This window comes from Simochromis diagramma, unplaced genomic scaffold, assembly GCF_900408965.1.
Source record: "Simochromis diagramma unplaced genomic scaffold, fSimDia1.1 OVJJ01000334.1, whole genome shotgun sequence".
Taxonomy (NCBI): domain Eukaryota; kingdom Metazoa; phylum Chordata; class Actinopteri; order Cichliformes; family Cichlidae; genus Simochromis; species Simochromis diagramma.
This window is the reverse complement of record NW_024386764.1, coordinates 6,847,812-6,868,366: the sequence shown is the minus strand read 5'-3', so window position 1 is coordinate 6,868,366 and position 20,555 is coordinate 6,847,812. Positions and strand designations below refer to the sequence as shown.

The 20,555-nt window shown below is 41.0% G+C and overlaps 2 protein-coding genes across 3 annotated transcripts in view; one reads left to right on the top strand and one right to left on the bottom strand.

The window, feature by feature from the left end:
* LOC120734883 (E3 ubiquitin-protein ligase rnf213-alpha-like) overlaps positions 1–20,555 on the bottom strand; it is a 94,628-nt gene that overhangs the window by 64,901 nt on the left and 9,172 nt on the right. For both annotated transcript variants that reach the window (XM_040033982.1, XM_040033991.1), the window contains exons 11-20: positions 20,239–20,445; positions 19,965–20,157; positions 16,366–16,421; positions 16,079–16,238; positions 12,232–12,366; positions 8,902–9,000; positions 8,701–8,823; positions 6,022–6,205; positions 5,525–5,698; positions 3,016–3,168 (exon numbers count right to left, since the gene is read on the bottom strand). In XM_040033982.1, coding sequence (XP_039889916.1) covers positions 3,016–3,168; positions 5,525–5,698; positions 6,022–6,205; positions 8,701–8,823; positions 8,902–9,000; positions 12,232–12,366; positions 16,079–16,238; positions 16,366–16,421; positions 19,965–20,157; positions 20,239–20,445 — 1,484 coding nt within the window. The remainder of the gene's footprint in view (positions 1–3,015; positions 3,169–5,524; positions 5,699–6,021; positions 6,206–8,700; positions 8,824–8,901; positions 9,001–12,231; positions 12,367–16,078; positions 16,239–16,365; positions 16,422–19,964; positions 20,158–20,238; positions 20,446–20,555) is intronic.
* LOC120734893 (zinc finger BED domain-containing protein 4-like) lies at positions 17,422–19,222 on the top strand. Its single transcript, XM_040034002.1, has 2 exons — positions 17,422–18,280; positions 18,534–19,222. Exons 1-2 carry the CDS (start codon positions 18,036–18,038, stop codon positions 19,054–19,056), a joined length of 768 nt encoding a protein of 255 aa, XP_039889936.1. The 5' UTR covers positions 17,422–18,035; the 3' UTR covers positions 19,057–19,222.

Genomic DNA, 20,555 nt, shown 5'->3' with positions numbered 1-20,555 from the left:
AGCTTAGAGGGAACATTGCTCTCCACCACTATAAGGTAGCGATCCATCTCATAATTACCATCACATATTTGTGTTTTGTCTTTTTCTGCACACAATGTACTGTGGAGAAGTTTTAGAAGTAGACTGTCACTCTAACAGATACTAACAGACTAAGATCCTTCACATTAATGGGGCTTCTGTCATAAATCTGCCCTTATGGAATGCACCGTAGCTCTGTCTTTATGCAGGTCAGAGGAGGGTAAGAGGTGGTTGCCATGATAATGGGTGAGGTGGCATCTAAACATAAGAAGTGCCAGAAAGTTGCAGAAGAAACCTGAGCCGACATCAGACCTAAGGCCACCCTAAACTCTTTTGACCAATCACCTTAGTGTCTGGTTTATCACACATAATAAAAAGCATTTACTATATGGGTGTGCTGCTTTTTGTTCGTTTGGATTTCCCCAGGGAGCAAAGAGACATGGCAGCAGTTTTTTGACTTGAACCTTCAACTGCTTAATAAAACAGTATGAGCATATTTGTCTTCCCTTTCTCAAAAATGTACCTAACAATAGACATAGGGAGAACAGGCAAACTGCACACAGAAAACTCACTAATGAACAGGACGTTCAAAGTCTTTCTTGCTTTGAGATGAGTGATCAGTGACAATATTTGTACTACCATCCTGTCTAACCTAATACCAGAACAAATATATAAATAAAAATATATGTGCTATACAGTGGGGCAAAAAAGTATTTAGTCAGCCACCGATTGTGCAAGATCCCCCACCTAAAATGATGACAGAGGTCAGTAATTTGCACCAGAGGTACACTTCAACTGTGAGAGACAGAATGTGAAAAAAAAAAATCCATGAATTCACATGGTAGGATTTGTAAAGAATTTATTCGTAAATCAGGGTGGAAAATAAGTATTTGGTCAATAACAAAAATACAACTCAATACTTTGTAACTGTCACGGATTGCCGGGGCAAGCCGTGTGGAATGTAGAAAAGGACCCAAAAGGCAGCAGCTCTGGTGCAGGTGAGTGTTTATTTACAGGGGTGTAAGTACAAACAGCGGTGGCGACAAAACATGAAACCGGAAACCTAAACTGGGTAAACTAAAGAGACAAACCAGAATGAGGATGCAGGGAGGTCCGGAGAAATACATACGGGGAGACGCAGGGAGACCGAGGGGAAACAACACAGACGAACCAGCAACTACCATAACAGAAGACACAACTTAAATACACTCAGAGAACACAGGGAGATTACACACAGGTGGGGAACACAGGTGACACTGATAAACATAACGAGACAGGGCAGGAGTGAACACAACATGACGCATACTGACGAGAGACTGTCAAAGTAAAACAGGAAGTACACAGAGGTTCAGACAGGAGGAGAGAGAGCACGGGGAGAACACAGACATAACAGGCTGGGGGAAACATGGAATAAACACAAAGAGAGACGAGAGCTCATAAATACACAGAGGGGCACACAGGGGGTAAGAGTCACAAAGGGAAAACACTTAGGGAACACCACAACAGGACACCTCAGAAAACATGACCTAAATAAGGAGCGAAAATACAAGGAACCAAGAATACTGGGCCAACATGGCCCAGGACCATGACAGTAACATAACCTTTGTTGGCAATAACAGAGGTCAAACGTTTACTATAGGTCTTTACCAGGTTTGCACACACAGTAGCTGGTATTTTGGCCCATTCCTCCATGCAGATCTTCTCGAGAGCAGTGATGTTTTGGGGCTGTCGCCGAGCAACACGGACTTTCAACTCCCGCCACAGATTTTCTATGGGGTTGAGGTCTGGAGACTGGCTAGGCCACTCCAGGACTTTCAAATGCTTCTTACGGAGCCACTCCTTTGTTGCCCAGGCGGTGTGTTTTGGATCATTGTCATGTTGGAAGACCCAGCCTCGTTTCATCTTCAAAGTTCTCACTGATGGAAGGAGGTTTTGGCTCAAAATCTCACGATACATGGCCCCATTCATTCTGTCCTTAACACGGATCAGTCGTCCTGTCCCCTTGGCAGAAAAACAGCCCCATAGCATGATGTTTCCACCCCCATGCTTCACAGTAGGTATGGTGTTCCTGGGATGCAACTCAGTATTCTTCTTCCTCCAAACACGACGAGTTGAGTTTATACCAAAAAGTTCTACTTTGGTTTCATCTGACCACATGACATTCTCCCAATCCTCTGCTGTATCATCCATGTGCTCTCTGGCAAACTTCAGACGGGCCTGGACATGCACTGGCTTCAGCAGCGGAACACGTCTGGCACTGCGGGATTTGATTCCCTGCCGTTGTAGTGTGTTACTGATGGTGACCTTTGTTACTTTGGTCCCAGCTCTCTGCAGGTCATTCACCAGGTCCCCCCGTGTGGTTCTGGGATCTTTTTGCTCACCGTTCTCATGATCATTTTGACCCCACAGGATGAGATCTTGCGTGGAGCCCCAGATCAAGGGAGATTATCAGTGGTCTTGTATGTCTTCCATTTTCTGATGATTGCTCCCACAGTTGATTTTTTCACACCAAGCTGCTTGCCTATTGTAGATTCACTCTTCCCAGTCTGGTGCAGGTCTACAATACTTTTCCTGGTGTCCTTCGAAAGCTCTTTGGTCTTGGCCATGGCGGAGTTTGGAGTCTGACTGTTTGAGGCTGTGGACAGGTGTCTTTTATACAGATGATGAGTTCAAACAGGTGCCATTCATACAGGTAACGAGTGGGGGACAGAAAAGCTTCTTACAGAAGACGTTACAGGTCTGTGAGAGCCAGAGATTTTCCTTGTTTGAGGTGACCAAATACTTATTTTCCACCCTGATTTACGAATAAATTCTTTACAAATCCTACCATGTGAATTCATGGATTTTTTTTTCACATTCTGTCTCTCACAGTTGAAGTGTACCTCTGGTGCAAATTACTGACCTCTGTCATCATTTTAAGTGGGGGAACTTGCACAATCGGTGGCTGACTAAATAATTTTTTGCCCCACTGTATATGTATATCTTAGCATTACCTACCTTTCACGTGTTCTGGAACCTCCTGGCAGATTTGCAGAAGAGTTTTGACCAGTTGTTTCTCATTCTTCACAGCTTCTGTTTCATCTTCTCTTTGTCTCAGTAGTGTTTTCATGTTACTCTCATCTTTACAACGACCGTCATCACACAGGCCATCTGGAGGAATATAAAGAAAATGCCACAAATGTCTAAGTATAAAAAATTATGAAGTCTGAATTAAAAATAAAAATTTCAAGTATATATAAATGGCCTGTATTTGTATAGCGCTTTACTAGTCCCTAAGGACCCCAAAGTGCTTTACACATCCAGTCAACCACCCATTCACGCACACACACACACACACACACACACACACACACTGGTGATGGCAAGCTACATTGTAGCCACAGCCACCCTGGGGCGCACTGACAGAGGCGAGGCTGCCGGACACTGGCGCCACCGGGCCCTCTGACCACCACCAGTAGGCAACGGGTGAAGTGTCTTGCCCTAGGACACAACGACCGAGACTGTTCAAGTCGGGGCTCGAACCGGCAATCTTCCGATTACAAGGCGAACTCCCAACTCTTGAGCCACGATAGCCCCATATATAATTCTATATATTCATATACTTCTTTGCCAAATCAAATTTGTTGATCATAAAGAATAAGACTGACATGCACTGGGTAAAATAAGTATTGATAATGTCTCCAATTTTCTGAGTAAATATATTTACTAAGGGTGCTATTGACACAGATTTTCACCAGCTGTCGGTAGGAACTCATCCAATCTACACATGCAAAGAAATCAAACCAGAGATTTCCATAAATTAGCTTATGTGTAATAATGAGAAATGACACAGGAAAAAAGTATTGAACTCATAAAGAAAGGGAAATGCAAAAAGGCTTGGAAAGTCATGATACCAACTTATAATTTATCAGTAATTAGAGAGCAATCCTGTCACATAGGGCAAATTAATATTAACTGATGGTCTACAAAAAGGTGTCTCAATACCAAGGTGTCACACAAGAAACATCTTATGATGGGTAAAACCAATGAGCTCTCTCAAGATACTTGCAACATTATTGTTGCAAAACATAATGCTTGTCATCCCAAGTGTTTCATCTGCTTTCGTTCTGCTGTTGTTCCTAGTTCTTTGTCTCTGGTTGCGTTTTTCCCACTTTAGGTTTTTCTTAGTTTAAGTCAAGGGCATTCTCTGATTTTGTTTGTATGTCACCTCCCATTGTAAATAAAGCTCTCACTCAGTAAGTCAGTCATCAGTGCCTGCTTTTGGGGCCACACTCCTCTCTTCTCCACACAATTTGACTCGCAGATCATGACATAATTTATCATCATATCATCATCATTAATTTAAATTTCACAACAATCATCCAAGCAAAACAACCAAGAGTTTCAGAAAAAAAATCTGTTCCCCTCAAATCGAATTGACTCTCTCTGACTTCAAACAGCTTCTGAGTACTGCAGCAAAGCATTTTATTTTGTGTTTTGTACATTATCTGTGCCATTTTATATTCGACTAGATCCTAAAATTTCAGGGTATTCAAATTAATAAACAAAATGTTAGTTGGTTCTATATAGTTCGATTGATGTATAATTCTCATAGTTTTTTTTTTGCAACTTAAAGATGGGAAGAGTATTGGGTTTATATGTATTGCCCCATATCTCTAGGCAGTAAGTCATATATGGAAGCCACAGAAAACAATAAAGTGTGTATAATGATTTCTTGTTCAGGACATCCTTTGTTTTGTGGAGAATAGCAATGGTTTTTGACATTTTCATTTTGACATGGTTTATATGAGACTTCCAAAAAACGTATCATCAATTATCACTCCAAGAAATTTATTTTCATACACTATTTCAATTTCAAATCCATTAGCCCTGATTTTAGCCACATTTTTCCATTTGTCTGGTGCCAAAAATAATAAAAAAAAATTTTGTTTTGTTTATATTTAATGATAACTTATTTATGTCACATCAATTTTTCAGTATATTTAACTCTTTTTCCACAGTAGTCAGAAGCTGTTCTAGGTTCTTACCTGAGCAATACAGAAAGATATCATCAACAAACAAAACACATTTTAACAGTGTTGCAACAGGGCTGCAACAGATTTAGTGAGGCCAGAATGGAGTGTGTGAGAGAAGTGTCGGAGTGCATCTAGAAAGCTGCATGCGTGGGTGCTGAACCAAAAGTCGAGAAAGAAACTGTCAGTAGAGCGTCACTACAATAAAAGAGAAAATAAGCACGGACAGTGTGTTTACTTGTGGTCTTTCTTCACTGTCTTGTTGGCTTTTAATCAAGTCATTGCATTCTGTTTTTACGTTTCACACAACAAGCTAACTTGCTTGGAATTGAATTTGTAGTTTGGGATTTTTTTGGGAAGTTGAAATTATAAATGAAAAAAGTAGAAAAAATGGTGCACATACAAAATGTATAGTTTTAAGATTCTTTTCTTTAAAGAGAGAAAGCAAAGAAACACGTGAGAAACGGAAGGAAAAAACAGATAGTTGTATTCACCTATCTTTAGGAAATCAAGAAATTCTTCTTTTCTCTGGAGAATTTGAAGTAAGCCTTTAATTTGTATCTCTCCACTGAGGAACTTCTTTGAAACAGATTTAAAGGCTGACCTTCCCAAATCTATCTTGGAAAGTGCTTCATCTGACAGTTTGTCAGTCAATCCTTCTCCAGCACCTGAAAAGATAAAAAAAAAAAACAAACCCATAAAGCATCTTACAGATTTTTATTTTAAATTTAAAAAAACAACAACAACAACTACAAAAACCTGTTCATCTCCGTTTGATTCAATTTTTAAACAGGCACCTTCCAGTTAAGTTGCAAAACAGTCCTCACATTCTGAATTTGTCTCAAAAGTGCATTCATGTTTCCAATGAATATGTTCCTTCAAAATGAGTACGGTAATATACAAAATTGAAAGCTTATGCATACCCTAGACATTACTAAAGAGTATTCAAGGTGTATTTCATGTTATGTTCTTTTTTTATTTCACAGTTTACCTGCAATTTTGAGGATGGTTTTGGCCATGGGCCAGCTCATGAGGTAGTCAAATACCAAGTCTTCATCTTGTATCTCATGTCCGTTTTCATCTTTGGGCCATGACTCCATCACAACAACTGACATTAGTTTTAAAGATTTTGTGAAATCATAACTTTTCATGAGGTTTGACATAGCTGATGTATCCTGAGTGGAAAGAAAAGGAAAAATAAAAATAAGACAAGCAGAAACATCTTAAAGATTAATTTATTAACTCTTGCAAAGTGTGCCTGTAATGATATTTTTTACTGTACAGAAATAAGTAATTGCAATTAAAACTAAGTGTGTTTTGCATTTGTCATAAATACTAATTAATTAAAAATGCAATATGAATTTAAAAGCAACAGTTGGAAAAAATGTGGAAAAAGGGCAAACTATTGGTGTTGGTTATAATTTCCATTTGTAAGAAAACAAGTGAAATGATTTTACTCTTCATAGCTTTCATGTTGATAAAAAGAGAGAGAAAAAGGAAAATACTTGTAGATGTAGACAACTTTCAAAAGACCCACAGACCCACGTCAGGTATGTTGGTAGTTCTCTTCCTCTTCACCGCCATGCACAAGACCAAAGAGTCGTCAAAGGAGACGATTGTAGAACTGCACAAGGCTGGAATGAGCTACCATCAGCAAGAAGCTTGGCAAGAAGGTAACAACTGTTACTGTCATTATTTGAAAAGAGAAGAAATATAGAATGACCACCAGTTTCCCTCAGTCTGGAGCTCCATGCTCAAAAGAGCTTGTCTCATGTGGTCAGGATCATCATGAGAAAGGTGGTGGATCAGCTCCAAATTTAGCTATTTTAAAGATGTGAAGGCAGTTGCGACCAGAGTGATCAAAAACACAACTGGTCACATACTACATCGTAATGGATGGAAATTTTGCAGAACTTTCAACTCAACCTTCAATATTTGGATGAACAGAAATGCTGAGTATGACCCAAAGAACATTATCTCCACTGTCTAGGATGGAGGTGGAAACATTTTTTTTGCTGAATATAAAGGATGACTTCACCACATTGAGGGGCCAATGGACAGAGCCATGTACTGTAAAACCTTAGACGAGAACCTCCTTTCCTTAACCAAAACTATGGAAGTTGGGTTGTGGCTGGGTCCTCCAGTGGCTTAAGAAGAGCCATATTAAGTTAAGGAAGAGTTAGAGTTAGAGTTTCTTTTAAGTGGAGTTGGCCGATACCCTTCCTCAGATAAGTGGAATCTTGATAACCAACTTTAAGAAATGTCTTATCAACGTGCCAAGGGTTTCTCCATCAAGTCATGGTTTGCTTTAAAATCAAATATTTATTTCACTTAATGTCGTGAAATTAAATTCAACTGAAACTAAATCAACAGTTATGACCCTGATCAATCACAAGTTTAATCACAAGCAGTCGATAAGTGTTTTCCATCTGGAGAGCAATGGTGAGTCTGCGAGCAGGGGTGGGCATACAGGAGACTGACAGCTGGATGAAGCAGCAGCAGTGGTATGGGTGCTGCACTGGTCTGGTTTGGAGAAGAGCGAGCTTAGTGTGAAAGCAATACTGTCAAAAATCAGGTTCCTCTGAGGTTGACTGTGCTCTTCCTTAGCGAAAGGTGTAGGATTTTGGCCATTTGAGAGGGGCTAAGAGTAGAGCCGCTGCTCCTCCACACTGACAGGAGCCAATTAAGGTGTTTTAGGCATCTGCCTCCTGGATGCCTTCTAGGTGAGGTCTTCTAGACATGAGGTGCATGAAGCCTCAGAAACTCATCTCTGCTTTTTTGCAGATAATGTGGTTCTGTTGGTTTCTTCAGGTGGTGGCCTCCAACTCACACCAGAGTGGTTCAAGATTCAAGATTCAAAGTGTTTATTGTCATGTGTCACAAGAGAAAGGGCATTTCTCTGTACAATCTTCTTTCTTTGCTATCCACCCACAGATGGTGATTAATATATACAGGGGAGTGTGAAGCAGCAGGAATGAGAACTAACATCACTAAGTCTGAGGCTTCAGTCAGAAAAGGGTGGTGCCCACTCCAGGTCAGAGACGAGATGCAACCCTAGGTGGAGGAGTTTAAGTATTTAAGGGTCTTGTTCACAAGTCAGGGTAGTGGGAGGTCAACAGATGGCTTTGTACTGCTGCTACAGTGATGCGGATGTTGTACTGGTCCGTCGTGATGAAAAGAGAGCTGAGTGTAAAAGCCCTTGTTTACCAGTCGATCTACGTCCGTACCTGCACCTACAATCACAAGCATTGGGTAATGACTGAAAGAACAAGATTGTGGATACAAGCGGTGGAAATGGGCTTTCTTCAAAGGGTGGCTAACCTCTCCCTTAGAGACAGAGTGAGGAGTTTTGCCATCTGAGAAGGGCTCAGAGTAGAGTTGCTACTCCTCCACATCGAAAGGTGCCAGTTGAGGTAGGAGCCAGACAAGATGGAGGAGTTGGCCGGGAAGAGGGATGCTGGGCTGCTGGGCTGCTGCCCCCCAACCCGGCCCCGGATAAGCAGAAGAAAATAGATGGATGAATGGAGTAAGAAAAAAGAAACATGGATAATATCCCCTGCAAGGCAATTGTCCTCTGCACCCCAAGAGTGTGAAAATATTGTTGCTTACATGGGACTTACAGTTATATTACACGACATTACTAACCATTTGTCATTGATTGAAATCATACCTGGCAAATATGTGCAGCAGCCTCCATTGCACAGTTCTCCATTATGCTGCACAACAATGGACTTTCCTTGCTCATCTTGTCCATCTTGGTACAGTATATTCCAATTTGATCCTCAGGATGTTCCTAGCACACAAGCACAGACCCTCACTATATTTTCCAGTTTCACATTACCATGAAAATATAAACATAATGCAGTCTTACCTCTCTCAGTTTGTCTTGAAAATCATCCATGAATGTGGTTCTCCATAATGAAGTGTGTTCCTCATAATTAAAAGATATTGAGAGTAATTTGCTCCATGCCTAAAAGAAAAATGAGGATTTTAATAAACACGGGCCGTGTCTAACCTGCAGGTCACGTAAGTTTTAAAATATCTGAAATTAAAATTGAAGCGATCAAGATGTTAAAATGTCTCCAGTTTCCCCAAATTTGCTGCAGGTAATACATTTGTTAATGGTATTTTAAGACTAGTATAAAAAGAAAGATGACCAATATAAGATTACCTTGAAAATCCATCATTCGAGGTCATGGCATTTCATATTACTTGCTTACCATTTCTCTTACCACCAGTGGCCACTGACTCATATTTATTTTTAACATTCAATCTGGGTGGAGTGCCCACTCCAGATCGGGGATGAGTTCCTGCCCCAAGTGGAGGAGTTCAAGTATCTCGGGGCCTTGTTCACGAGTGATGGGAAAAGGGAGCCGGAGATCGACAGACGGATTAGCGATGCGGACGCTGCACCGTTCTGTTGTGGTGACGAGAGAGCTGAGCTTAAAAGTTCTATCGAAAGGAGCCAGCTGAGGTGGTTCGGGCATCTGACAAGGATGCCTCCTGGGCGCCTCGTGGGTGAGGTGTTCTGGGCATGTCCCACCGGGAGGAGGAGGCCCCGGGGCAGACCCAGGACATGCTGGAGAGATTATATCTCTCGGCTGGCCTGGGGACGCCTTGGTGTTCCCCCAGATAAGCTAGCGGAGGTGGCTGGGGAGAGGGAGGTCGTGACTTTTCTGCTTAGGCTGCTGCCTCCGCGACCTGGCCCCGGATAAAGCGGAAGAAGATGGATGGATGGATGGACATTCAATTCTAATTACATTTTTTATTTATATAGTATTGTGGCGGGCGTGGTCTTTGGTGCCGTACAGGGAAGGAGGACGCACCTGCACGGCATCCGCAATCACTGTGGTCATTCACAGTGGTGCCAAGACCCAGGAGGGGGGCCACGGCAGACCCGATGGCATGAACTTGCTTTGCCTCATACTTTATTTAACACACACACCGTTGCTGTAACAGTACACTCAAGGGCTGCAGCTCTTCCGCCACCAGACGTACACATCACCACCAACAACACCAAACACAGGACCCAATACAATATAAGTCGGCGGGGCATGATTGCGGATGCCGCGCAGGTTTGTCCACCTTCCCTGCATACCGCAGACAACGCCCAGCCACAAGCATCAAATCTTGCCTTCCGTGAATTGCTATCTTATTCTGGTGGAGGGGTTTATGTGTCACAGGGATCCCAGGGGCTATATTATAGGGAGTCTTTTTGCCCCCTGGTAGGGTCTTCCATGGCAAATTGGTCCTAGGACCAGAGAAAGAGCAATTAAAAAAAAAAAAAACCCTATCCCTTAGTTATGCTGCAATAGGCATAGGCTGCCGGGGAACTCCCATGATGCATTGAGTTTTTCCTTTTCAGCCACCTTTTTGACACACTATGAACTCTCTGCACTGAATCACACTTGTTATTAATTCTGGCTCTCTTCCACAGCATGTCTTCTATACTGTCTTCCTTCTGTCACCGAACTGGTCGCAGCAGATGGCCGCCCCTCCCTGAGCCTGGTTCTGCTGGAGATTTCTTCCTGTTGTTAAAAGGGAGTTTTTCCTTCCCACTGTCGTAGGGGCCCCAGGTATGTACGTTCTTTTAGAGCAAAGCTACAGATTAAAAATGCCCAGGGCGAAGTGGTCAAAAGTCTGGCCGTACTTCACAGCAAAAGATGTAAACTCAGCAGCCTGCAACAAGTGCTTTAAGGTGATACTGTGCAAAGGAGGTAAAACCTCGAATCTGATGAAACACCTAGCGACGTATAGCATTTTGTTAAAAGCCGAGAAATGCACCGTATTTGATAGTTCGCTGCGAGACCTCACACCGGGCACATCTACTGCGGGTGGGTTGCCTGTTATCGGACCCGGAGTTAGCAACATCCCCCAAAAACCCGAAGAGGAGAGTCCTGGCCCCTAGCCCTGCCAGTGTAGCAGAAATGATGACGGATGATGATGGCAGCAGCAGCCGTTCTTCTCTGCGTGAGTAGCTTAATGTTGTTCGTGTGTACTTTAGGTTGAGTAGGCTAACCACGTTATTACATTAATGCACGTAAGGTGAACTAGCAAACACAGTCGTAGTTACATGCGGCTGTCTTCTTGTTTGATGGCAGATACTCCCTTCACCCTGGCCAAAAAGGCTAAAATGACCAAAGAAAATGTGGAAAACAGCTAAACATGAGAGGTTTTTGGACAAAGTTTGTGTTTTTTCCATTGTTTAAGCACTGCTTCCAGACAAGAGTGATGCCATAAATCCCCTATAGCTGCAGAAAAGGCTAATATTGTTATCTTTTTACAAAAAAAACAGCTGAACATGAGAGGTTTTTGGACCAATTTTGTGTTCTCCATTCTTTAAGCACCGGTTTGAGCACCGTTTAAGCACCGGCACCGTTTCAAAAGTACCGGTTTGGTACTGGTATCGGATAAAACCTAAACGATACCCATCCCTACTAACAGAGATCATAAGTGTAAACTTCTTTGATGCTGTTTCTGTACTGTGATGAGCGCTGAAACCTGACTGAAACTCTTTAAATAAGCTGTTCCTCAGCAGATGATCTGTTAGCTGTATTACAACTACTCTTTCAAGAATTTTTGAGATAAATGAAGGTTGGCCATTGGACATAATCTTAAATGTAGTTACAGACTTTAGGGAGTACTAACCTAATGGCATAATTGTTTGTATCCCAGAGTCAATTAGGTTCTTTGCAAACTCATTCAGTGTTCTTGTTGAGACAAAGAAAGAGTGAGTTTATGAATCTACTTACCTTCAAAAAAAATATGGTACAAAATATTTTTTAACACCAAACTTCCAGTGTTTATCTCTTGGTGTTCAACCAGCCTACTAAAAAGTATCTACCAAGCTTAATATATTGTACATGATTGTAAAAGGTGCATTTTAGTCCTCAATTATATTATGAAATGAATTATGATAATGCATAAACACATGGCCTAATGTAAAATGTTCAGTCTTACTTTTTATTTTGTCAAGCTCCTGAAAATCATTAGTTTTGAGTTGTGGTGGTTAAAAAGACAGATGGAAAGGTGGACTTATGTTATCTGAACTGGTTGTTAGACAGATTCCTTAATTTGTAAGTAAAACGAGCTACTTCCCCTCCCCCTTCTATTAGTAGCTACTTAATTGATATCAGAAGAACAATATGTACACTAAACCATAAAAGATAATAAGATATTACTAACATTAATTTCTGCTTACCTGTATTTCACTGGGTAGAGAAAACTGCAAAACGGACTGCTTATTAAGCAGTTTGTTGCGGAAGGTATTTGTCTGCCATTCCCTCATTTTTTGTAATGTGCCCCTGACTGACTCTTCATGAATTATCTTTCTTGTCTGTAAATTAATGAAGATATTATGAAAAAAAAAACTTATCACACCATGTCAACTTATTCTACATACACATATACACACATATATATACACACATATACACACACATATATACACACATATACACACACATATATATTAGGGGTGCAACGATATTCGTATCGATATTGAACCGTTCGATACAGATCGCCTAGGCTCGAGAGTGCAGCCTAGGCGGAGTAGTCGAACGCAGATTCACTGAGCACTCAACACAGACAGCATGGTCAGAAGGAAGAGCGCAGGGCAAGCTAGCGAGACAGAAGTGGACCTCCCCCACCCTCATTCAGATCTGGCGTTTGGAATTATTTTGGTTTTCATGTGACGTATGACCCTGAAGGTAAGCGAGTCATGGACTAAAGTAAAACAGTATGTTGGATGTGCCATGCAATGCTCAATTACATGGGTGGGAGCTAGTGTGTTAGCGCAGTTAGCTCGTTAACGTGTTGGCCGTCTAGCCCCATGCACGGGGCGATCGGTGGTAGCTCGTTAACGGAGATTTGCCGTGTTGTGGCGTTAAGGTTATTTCAACGAGATTAACCTGAAAGCACTAGTGGGAACACAACGAATATGACTGCACATTTACGCCGACATCATCCTAGTGCAAAGACAAAAACAACAAGCATGCTACAAACTTTAGCCGAGTCATTTAGACAGCTGTTAGCACATGATTCTCCTTATGGGGACCTGATATGTTTAATATGCTGCTGAGAATATAGCCCAGAAGAAGCGGATAGTATAGCTTTTATTTTGGAAAGAGACATTTCTCTGTAATAAACTCTCTTTTCCAAAGATGAGTGATTCCTCAATCAGATACAGGGCTTGCAATATCGCTAGCCCAACGTCCCGGGGCTATCTCTGCCCTGCCTGTCGGGCTATTGTAGGAAGGAAAAATATATGTCAATGCTTTTGCATTCTTTCAGAAATGTAGCTGGGTAATTATGTCATTGGGTGAGCCACTGTCAATATGTGACATATTGAAATCGTGTTTGAATTTGCGCTTGTTTTTTTGCTTTCACTTTGCAATCGCGCGAACTGTGTATAGAGAGCGACAGTACTGATCTGTGAGTGATGATAATTTGTGCACCAATTCCTCTGACATCGTCTTATTAATTGTTAGCTTACTATGCAAACATGACAAGTGAAATCTCCCGCAGCTTAAACATGTGAGAGGTTGATCGCGCAGAGAATCGCTGAGCTTATGTGAGTGTGTGTGTAAAAGCAGCAGGATATATATTTTAGTTCTGCTGAGCCAAATAAGACAGGTCAGGGTGAAGAAGTGACAGCCAAAGAAAAGCTTACCACAAAACGGAGAAGTTATGACAAATCAGACTATAAGGCAAAAAGAAAGTGCAGCTTTATGGTTTCATGGACAAAAGAATTTCTGTGGCTGCAATATGACGAGCTAAATAACCAGGGCTGCACATAAGTGGTCCACAGGTGCGTATTCGCTGTCAAAATAAAAAACACGCACAACGGTTAGGGTTAAATTTAAAAACTGTACTTTTGAGTTAAAATATATATTTATAATTTTAATAAATGACAAATTAAAAAGACATGAACATTTTTTTGTATCGAAAAAATATCGAACCGTGACACCAAAGTATCGAACCGAACCGAACCGTTGCACCCCTAATATATATATATATATATATATTAGGGGTGCAACGATACACAAAATTCACGGTTCGGTTCGGTTCGATACTTTGGTGTCACGGTTCGATATTTTTTCGATACAAAAAAATGTTCATGTCTTTTTAATTTGTCATTTATTAAAATTATAAATATATATTTTAACTCAAAAGTACAGTTTTTAAATTTAACCCTAACCGTTGTGCGTGTTTTTTATTTTGACAGCGAATACGCACCTGTGGACCACTTATGTGCAGCCCTGGTTATTTAGCTCGTCATATTGCAGCCACAGAAATTCTTTTGTCCATGAAACCATAAAGCTGCACTTTCTTTTTGCCTTATAGTCTGATTTGTCATAACTTCTCCGTTTTGTGGTAAGCTTTTCTTTGGCTGTCACTTCTTCACCCTGACCTGTCTTATTTGGCTCAGCAGAACTAAAATATATATCCTGCTGCTTTTACACACACACTCACATAAGCTCAGCGATTCTCTGCGCGATCAACCTCTCACATGTTTAAGCTGCGGGAGATTTCACTTGTCATGTTTGCATAGTAAGCTAACAATTAATAAGACGATGTCAGAGGAATTGGTGCACAAATTATCATCACTCACAGATCAGTACTGTCGCTCTCTATACACAGTTCGCGCGATTGCAAAGTGAAAGCAAAAAAACAAGCGCAAATTCAAACACGATTTCAATATGTCACATATTGACAGTGGCTCACCCAATGACATAATTACCCAGCTACATTTCTGAAAGAATGCAAAAGCATTGACATATATTTTTCCTTCCTACAATAGCCCGACAGGCAGGGCAGAGATAGCCCCGGGACGTTGGGCTAGCGATATTGCAAGCCCTGTATCTGATTGAGGAATCACTCATCTTTGGAAAAGAGAGTTTATTACAGAGAAATGTCTCTTTCCAAAATAAAAGCTATACTATCCGCTTCTTCTGGGCTATATTCTCAGCAGCATATTAAACATATCAGGTCCCCATAAGGAGAATCATGTGCTAACAGCTGTCTAAATGACTCGGCTAAAGTTTGTAGCATGCTTGTTGTTTTTGTCTTTGCACTAGGATGATGTCGGCGTAAATGTGCAGTCATATTCGTTGTGTTCCCACTAGTGCTTTCAGGTTAATCTCGTTGAAATAACCTTAACGCCACAACACGGCAAATCTCCGTTAACGAGCTACCACCGATCGCCCCGTGCATGGGGCTAGACGGCCAACACGTTAACGAGCTAACTGCGCTAACACACTAGCTCCCACCCATGTAATTGAGCATTGCATGGCACATCCAACATACTGTTTTACTTTAGTCCATGACTCGCTTACCTTCAGGGTCATACGTCACATGAAAACCAAAATAATTCCAAACGCCAGATCTGAATGAGGGTGGGGGAGGTCCACTTCTGTCTCGCTAGCTTGCCCTGCGCTCTTCCTTCTGACCATGCTGTCTGTGTTGAGTGCTCAGTGAATCTGCGTTCGACTACTCCGCCTAGGCTGCACTCTCGAGCCTAGGCGGAGTAGTCAAATGCAGATTCACTGAGCGCTCAACACAGACAGCATCGTCAGAAGGAAAGTTGATAAAATAAATTACAAATTTTGTATTGTTCTTTTTTTTATCCCCTTTGGTTTTCTTTCTTTCTCTCCCTCTCTTTCTTTCATTCTTTCCCCCTGTCCTATCCCACAGTCATGTCTGTCCCGTTTGCAACTGAAAATAAAATAAATTCATAATTATAATAAAGGTCAATCAAATGGACCAATATGATGATCCACTTGGTAAAATAAATCCTCTTGGCATCTTTCTTGGCCTCAAGACAACAATTCTGATGGCTATAGATCCAAACGGGACACATTAAAAAAAAAAAAAAAAAAAAAAAAAAAAAAAAAAATTAAATTTTTTTTTTTTTAAATTGTATTGTTCGATACATATGCGTACCGAACCGAAAGCACTGTATCGAACGGTTCAATATCGATACGAATATCGTTGCACCCCTAATATATATATGTCTTAAAGTGAGAACTTGGACAAGTAAGTCACACCTGGGAATCAGTGAGGCCATATGCCTTGGCAATCACACAGACTAGATCAAGGAACTGAAGAGGAAGATCCCCGAACTCTGTGTCTTTTGTGATACAGCAGACAGAACCAAGAAGCATTACTGCAGTTTTCAGGCAGCACTCTCCATCTCTGTCATCAAAACTATGGGAAGAAAATATTAATATTATTGTTGTATATGCATAAGACTGCTAGCAATAATACACTGAAATTCTTCTTCAGGGATCTTGGATTATATTCTCAGGCACCTTTGTTTTCCTTTTCATTTTACCTTTTCTTGTGATTGCTCTCTTTCTTGATCAGATAAGATGTCAAATGTCTCACAACCTGTCAGCAAAATAACAGAACACATTTAATAGAAAAACACAAAATCGTTAAAGATGGGGTAGGCAACATGTATTTATTGTACTTAGAATACATGAACATAAAATCTAAAATAACCTTTCAGCCTATTATAAATCAGCGTAGTCTAGGAAAGACCTAAACACTTGCTCCTCGTATTGTTTTCTGTCACGGTCTAGAGTCTAGTGACTTCATGTTTATGTTTTGCGTTTATAACTTTTTAGAGTTTTCTGGGTTTTTGTTATTTGTGTGTTCTCTGTGCTCCCATTGTTTTCATGCCATTTTACATTGACGGTCCCTTGCCCCCTTGGTCTCCTCAAGTGTGATTCCTCCCAGCTGTGTCCCATGCCCTCGTTATCCCTCAGTGTATTTTAGCCCTGTGTTTCTGTTTGTCAGTGTCGTGTCGTCCCCTCATCTGTGTGTGTCTCTTCTCTTGTGCTCCCTGAGGTCGCCGTCCATAGTTTCCCAGTGTTTTGTTATTAGTTCCAGTTTCTAGGCTTTGGTTTAGTTTTGTAAGTGTTTTTGTGCAAGTTGCCACTGCAATAAAGCAGCCTCTTTAAGTTTATCCCTTCGTTGAGTGTTTTGCTTTTAGGTCCTACATTCTGCCTGCCACACCTTGACATTTTCAGGCTTTAGGTAATATAACCTGTGACTGGAACTTTTGTCAATCACAGGTCTTTACATATCAGATCAATTGAATAATATAAAGAGTAAAAAAAAAAGTTAAATGTTGATTCCGAAATTGATAATTGACAATTATCAAATAACGATAATTATGATAAAGAAAAAAAACAACTTTCACCTGAGAAGTAATATAATAATCATCTATAATCAGTGTGAAGTCAAAAGTCAGCACTGATTTATTGTTTTCATCCTACATTTGGGGTGTCTGTAGCTTAGGAGATAGTGCAGGTCATCTACTGATCAGAAGTAGGGATGCGCCGATACCGGTATCGGGCATCAGCCTCGATACCATAATTTTCTAAAGTACTCGTACTCGTTAAAAGTCCCCCGATACCGAGGACCGATACCACGGTCTGAGCCCTGTCTATGTTTGAGCGGCATGTAAGGGATTAATCACAGGCGCCGAGTGCCCGCCCCGGCTGCAGCTCAGAGCAGGGAGAAGGCGAGGCGAGACAAGCCGTGTGTGGAACTATTTCAAAGAGAAGGAAGACGCGAAAACAAAGGCGGACTGCAAATTGTGCTCAGCAAAATTGTCCAGAGGAGGCTCAAAAGGTAGCGCATTTAACACAAGTAATTTAATCAAGCACCTAAAATCTCAACACGACAACGAGTACAAAGAGTTTACCCACGCTTATTTACCCATGCTTATTAGCACAGAGGAGCATAGCTGATGCTATAGCAGTGGGACGGAAAATAGTTGGGCATTTTAAACATTCCACCTTAGCCTACTCCCGCCTCGAGGACATTCAGGGACAGCTCAACCAGCCAATAAAAAGACTGCAGCAGGATGTACAGACGCGCTGGAACAGCACGCATTACATGCTCCAGTCCCTCATTGAGCAAAAGTGAGTGCTGGGCGTGTATGTGTCCGAGCACGAACTCCCTGACTATCTCACCGCTCACCAATGGGCTCTTATGGAGATGACTGTTGCCATCCTCGCCCCCTTTGAGGAACCAACTAAAAAAGTGAGCAGCTACGACGCACTAGCCTCTGATGTCATCCCAGCTGCGCCTGTGCTAGTGAGACTTCTAAACAGAGAAACAGACGAGGACCACGGCGTCAAGACAATGAAAGCAACCTTACTGGCAGCTATCAAGAAGCGCTTCAGTGACGTCGAGACCAACCCACTGTACTTCATCTCCACCATACTCGACCCAAGGTAAAGTCTGTGTGCTATAGGTATTCAATGAGTATAGCTACAGTACTAAATGCAAGATTATTTTACATCTGAAATATTATATATTTGTAACTAAAATACAAAAATACAAATGTATGCAATATATATATTATGAAATACATTTCCCTTATTACTACCAGAAAGTCAAATGGCTGGCATTTGTCACAGTGGTTTAGGGGAAACTAAAATCAGTCCTATTTTTCCACATATTAATACATTTATGAATTTTGTGCAGGTATAAAGATCGCTTCTTCTCCAACAACACTGCTCCAGAGGCCAAGCTGCACCTGAAGCAGGAGCTGCAGATGATGTCCAGAGCTGAGGCAGAGGGGAGTCGGGCAGAAGCTGCAGAACCTCCTGCTAAACTGTTCATCAAGGCCCAGGCCAGCACTAGCAGCAGTCTGGACACTGTATTTGACAAAATCGCTAAGGAGCAGCCCCAGGCAGCACAGTCGCTGGCAGCAGGTGCTGCCATTGAGCTCGACACATACCTCGGAGAGGCCCCAAGCCCTCGCGAAGACAGTCCTCTGAAATACTGGGGTGTCAACAAAATCAGGTTCCCCACTTTGGCTAAAATAGCCCATAAATACCTCTCAGCCCCATGTAGCAGTGTGGAAAGTGAAAGGCTTTTTAGCTTAGTGTCACACATTATAGATGAAAACAGAAACAGTCTGACTGCTGATAATGCAGAAAAGCTACTTTTCTTTAAAAAAAACCCTGCCACTCACTTTTTCTCTCCATTAAGTGAGTCGTCTTAGACTTGATGTTAATACCTACCTCAGTTGCACTGACTGCCACAGTTCTATGTTGGTGGATGTTGTTAGTTTATTCAAATATTGTGCACTAAATAGCAAAGATGTTTATTAATGCCCCTTGTGTTGTCCAAAGCGGCAGAGTTTACAATAAACTGAAAAAAATACTTGAGTTGCACTGTCACTGTTTAAATTTTTTTTTTCATAATTATTTATTCTGTAATATGTTGCATACAACATGCTTTTCATTTTAAATAAATGTTCTTAATTCCAAACCAGTCCCTTGTTTTTTTTTTGTTTTGTTTTGTTTTTTTTGTTAAATTATAGGACTAAAGCTGTTACCTGTAAATTTAAATCATGTTTTTATTAAGTACTCGGTATCGGCGAGTACTGAAATGCAAGTACTCGTACTCGTACTCGTTTCCAAAAAAGTGGTATCGGTGCATCCCTAATCAGAAGGTTTGTGATTCAATCCCTAGCTCCCCCTGTATGCATGCAAAATACCCTTGGGCAAGTTACTAACCCCAAGCTGTTCGCTGATGCATCCATTAGAGTGTGAATGTTATTTAGAAAGCACTTATAAGCATAGAAGAAAGTACTTGTGTGGATCTGGCATGTTGTGTAAAGCACTTTGAGTGCTCCAGGAGAGTAGAAAAGTGGGATATAAGTATCAGTCCATTCACATTAAGCATACCCATGAGTTCAAATTTTTCTTGATTGTTACTGAAAACAACAACCAAATAAAGTTAATTTGTGCAGCAGATGATTAACGATAATTAACTGGACCAAAATAAAACTAACATTAATCTCAATCAATCTCTCAATCTATTTAACATTATTGTATAAATAAATACTTTTCATTTTAATATTTGACACTCTGTCCAACAAAATACCACTGCTTTAAGAATACATACCATGCACATGCGTTTACGGTTGCCAGAACTGACAATGAACTGCAAATATTGAAGAATGTCTCGAAGTTCAACACGCATAATCAATTTGTTGTTCATTAGGTAACCAACTCCCATCAGAGACATCCAAGAGTGCACAAGAAGATGATCAATGTCTATCAGGTAGTCATGTTCTTCCATGATCTGGATCAGATTCCTAATTAAAAATGAGAGCTGATTATTGGGGGCAGATGAATTAAACTGAATTTTGGTGTATTTATAAAAGATAAGTGCATACATATGACTAGCATCATATAAATCTGTTCTTGTGATTCTCTTCAAGCCTGTCCAGGAGTCAAACTGTGGATTCAAGACAGGTGGGACTGGCTCATATGGTTTGCTTTCTCCTCTCAGTAGATGAACCAAAGGGATGACCAACACCCACTTCTCAATACGGTGTGTCATAGCGGTATGGCAAAGGGTCTCAACTGCATCTGCAACCAATCTTTTATATAAATAAAATATGTCAGTGGTCAGACAAGTCATTGACAAATTCACATGCTAGTATGCCAAACTACACGGGAAAACTCACAACATTTTTACACAAATATTTGA